Source organism: Austrofundulus limnaeus, unplaced genomic scaffold (assembly GCF_001266775.1).
Source record: "Austrofundulus limnaeus strain Quisiro unplaced genomic scaffold, Austrofundulus_limnaeus-1.0 Scaffold51, whole genome shotgun sequence".
NCBI lineage: Eukaryota > Metazoa > Chordata > Actinopteri > Cyprinodontiformes > Rivulidae > Austrofundulus > Austrofundulus limnaeus.
This window is the reverse complement of record NW_013952453.1, coordinates 482,900-485,673: the sequence shown is the minus strand read 5'-3', so window position 1 is coordinate 485,673 and position 2,774 is coordinate 482,900. Positions and strand designations below refer to the sequence as shown.

General features: G+C 43.9%; 1 protein-coding gene across 4 annotated transcripts in view; it reads right to left on the bottom strand.

Annotated features, from left to right (window-relative positions):
- Positions 1 to 2,774, bottom strand: part of LOC106517622 (zinc finger protein GLI2) — a 69,979-nt gene that overhangs the window by 29,128 nt on the left and 38,077 nt on the right. For all 4 annotated transcript variants that reach the window (XM_014008557.1, XM_014008556.1, XM_014008558.1 and 1 more), the window contains one exon: positions 486 to 591. In XM_014008557.1, coding sequence (XP_013864011.1) covers positions 486 to 591 — 106 coding nt within the window. The remainder of the gene's footprint in view (positions 1 to 485; positions 592 to 2,774) is intronic.

The window sequence follows — 2,774 nt, the reverse complement described above, 5'->3', positions numbered from 1 at the left end:
GTTTGAAACATTGTTGAAAAAGAAAAGTTCAGATTTAATTGCTGACCAAACTGCCAGGAAAGAATAAGCTGAAAATGTCATCTTGTGCTCAGCGAGGAGCACAGAGCCTTAAAGCTCCTCAGCATCACCTCGATCACAGAAATAGAATAAATTTCTTTAATTTTGTCTCAAAGACTGGGATCCCTGCAGCCAGACTTCAGAGAGTTTGAACCCCTGATGGTTGAAGCCTGAAGAGCAAAGAAACAAGAGCTGCAGAGGAGAAATTTAGACCCAGCATTGCTTATTCACTTTGGAAGTCAGCGTGATGTCATCTGGTTTTTATCCTCAACTCTGCAAACATTCAGCTCCAATCAGGATCTGCTGACATGGGCTTCATAGTTAAAACAGAAAAACAACCTTTGTTCTGTTCAACAGAAATTCAGTGYGAAGTCAAACAGCTCTGAAGACTCCAGGCTGCATCTGCGTAGGAGAAAGGAGGCCCTTACCTGTGCATGGCATGGAGGGTGTGAGGCTCGTAGTGGTACCGTCCCTCGTGGTGGCGAATGTCCAGGGGGATGGGCGTGTGGAAGGCAGGGAGGAAGTGTTGGGGCACTGCAGACACAGAAACCACAGAAGAAGAGTTGGGAACTGAGGGCGAGAAGAGAGTTCTTTTAAAACAAGAAATTTCAAAGGCAAAGGGGGGCTACAATAAAGCAACATGAATTTTAGAGCAGCCTGAGCATTTTGGTGTAAAATATTGGCACTATCACACAAGAGAAGTGGAATAAATAAATAATCAAAGATGGCCTAAGAAATCCTACATCTTGAACATAAAAGATATCCAACCAGGCTTCTGACAAAGACCTGCAGCTACAAGAGCTTTGAACTAGACAGGATGATGGAGCGTCTGAAGCCCCGACTCAAACCAGGACTGACAGCTCGGGGAAAAGCTTTCTTCTGCTTTTCTGTCCAAACAGCTCGAGTTTCCTCAGGAGCTGCAACCAGCTGAACCCCACTCACAACACAGAGGGAGAAACACCAGCCGAAGTCCGAATCCACCCACAGAATCTTATAAACACTAGCCAAAGACTGGCTCTCCCCTCAGAACCTGATAAACACCAGCTGAACCAATAAAGAGGTCGCTGGCTCTTCTCCAYCTTCTTTGGATGAAGAAACTTATCTGTAAGGGAGTCTCATCAGTCTGTATAGGACGCTCATTTTAACTGCTTGATTTCAATATCTGGTTCTTTCAGTCGGTATCCAAACCTCTGGACCAAATGTGAGGGTTAGAACCGGGATGGACCAGGTCAGTCCAAAGCTTTGTTTTTCAGCTTAGCTCCTTCACCATGACAGACTGGAGCAACACTGATATAAGAACCTGAGGTTCTCAAACACTGGCCTATTACTGAATGTGTCACACCATCAGCATCATATTTTCCTATGCATGCCTTCATCTGACCCGGTCTGAGAGGTCGATACTAGACCAGATCCCTGATCATGGTGCAATTGTGGGTTTTACGTGATTTTCATTGAAACATGATGCTGACGTATAGAACCTGGTTTAGATGCAGGAAAACATCTCTAGGTTCTTTCTGAAGACAGCACCGTGAAATAGGCAAACAACCTATTTTGAGTTGACGTTCCCTCTGGCAGTTTGGAAGTCACTGATGGAGACGCTCTCTTACCGTGTTCAAATGCACTTTCAGAGAACATTAATCAGTGCAACATTAAAAGAGGCTTGGAAAAAACTCAGCTACCCTGAAGTTTTGCTGTTACTCAGTCTGCTGATAAGTCACAATATGGCGCTTGYCCCTCATTTTGCAGAGATGAGAATACTTTGGGTATGTTTTTAATCTTATTATGGTTTTATCTGCGCTGCTGCATACTGTTAGCCAGTCTTTGTACCGATAAAAATTGTATCCTATTTGTTTCCTCCTGAAGCAAGGAACTAGTGAGTAAAAAAAAAAACCCACACTGAAAGTTTAAATCTGGTGTATTGAGTTACGAAACATACAGCTGGGTGATCCCTGAAGTTGTCAGTCATCACCACGCTGACCCACATTTTCAGTAGTTGACGAGAAACCTTTGCCACTATCTTGCACGAAGTTTAAGAGGCACGACAGACCTCTGTCCACCCTCTCTGCCTTGTCACATGTCAAGGCGGTCAGAACACACATCAGAAATGTTAGGGGTTTGAGAGACAGAGTCAGGTTCTCTGAATCCACAAAGATCAGGTAAAAGATAAACAAGATAAAATCAATGTCTTGTTTCTGTGATTAAAGGAGTGTTTTCTGCTTCTAACAGAACCATTTTTATAAGGGTTCTTTTCATCATCGTACGTACATTCATTCACACTTTTTGTTTTCTATTATAGACCTTTTTTTCCCCACCTCAGATCTGGGAAGTTGAGTCAGCACATCAGAACTAATTGGGTCTAGCTGTGACACGAAAACCCAGAAGACGAGCCTTCGTTGTTTTACTGTCCTTTGCGGAGGCTTTTAATGGAGTTTTATGGAGTTTACTTTCTTGTTAATGTTTTCCATGTGGCGAGGTTCCATGAGGGCACAGTCTAACCTGGCTCCATGAGGGCGTGGTCCAGCCTGGTAAGACCCGGATCCTTGCTTTCGGGACAGTTTTATTTATAACCTGCTTCTCATCTGTGAGCTGCCAGATTGTTGGAGACAAAGAGGAAGAACCTGGTGAAGCTGATCTCTGGACTGAATTAAAATTCCTCTGGTGTCGCTCAAACACACACACACACACACACACACACACACACACACACACACACACAC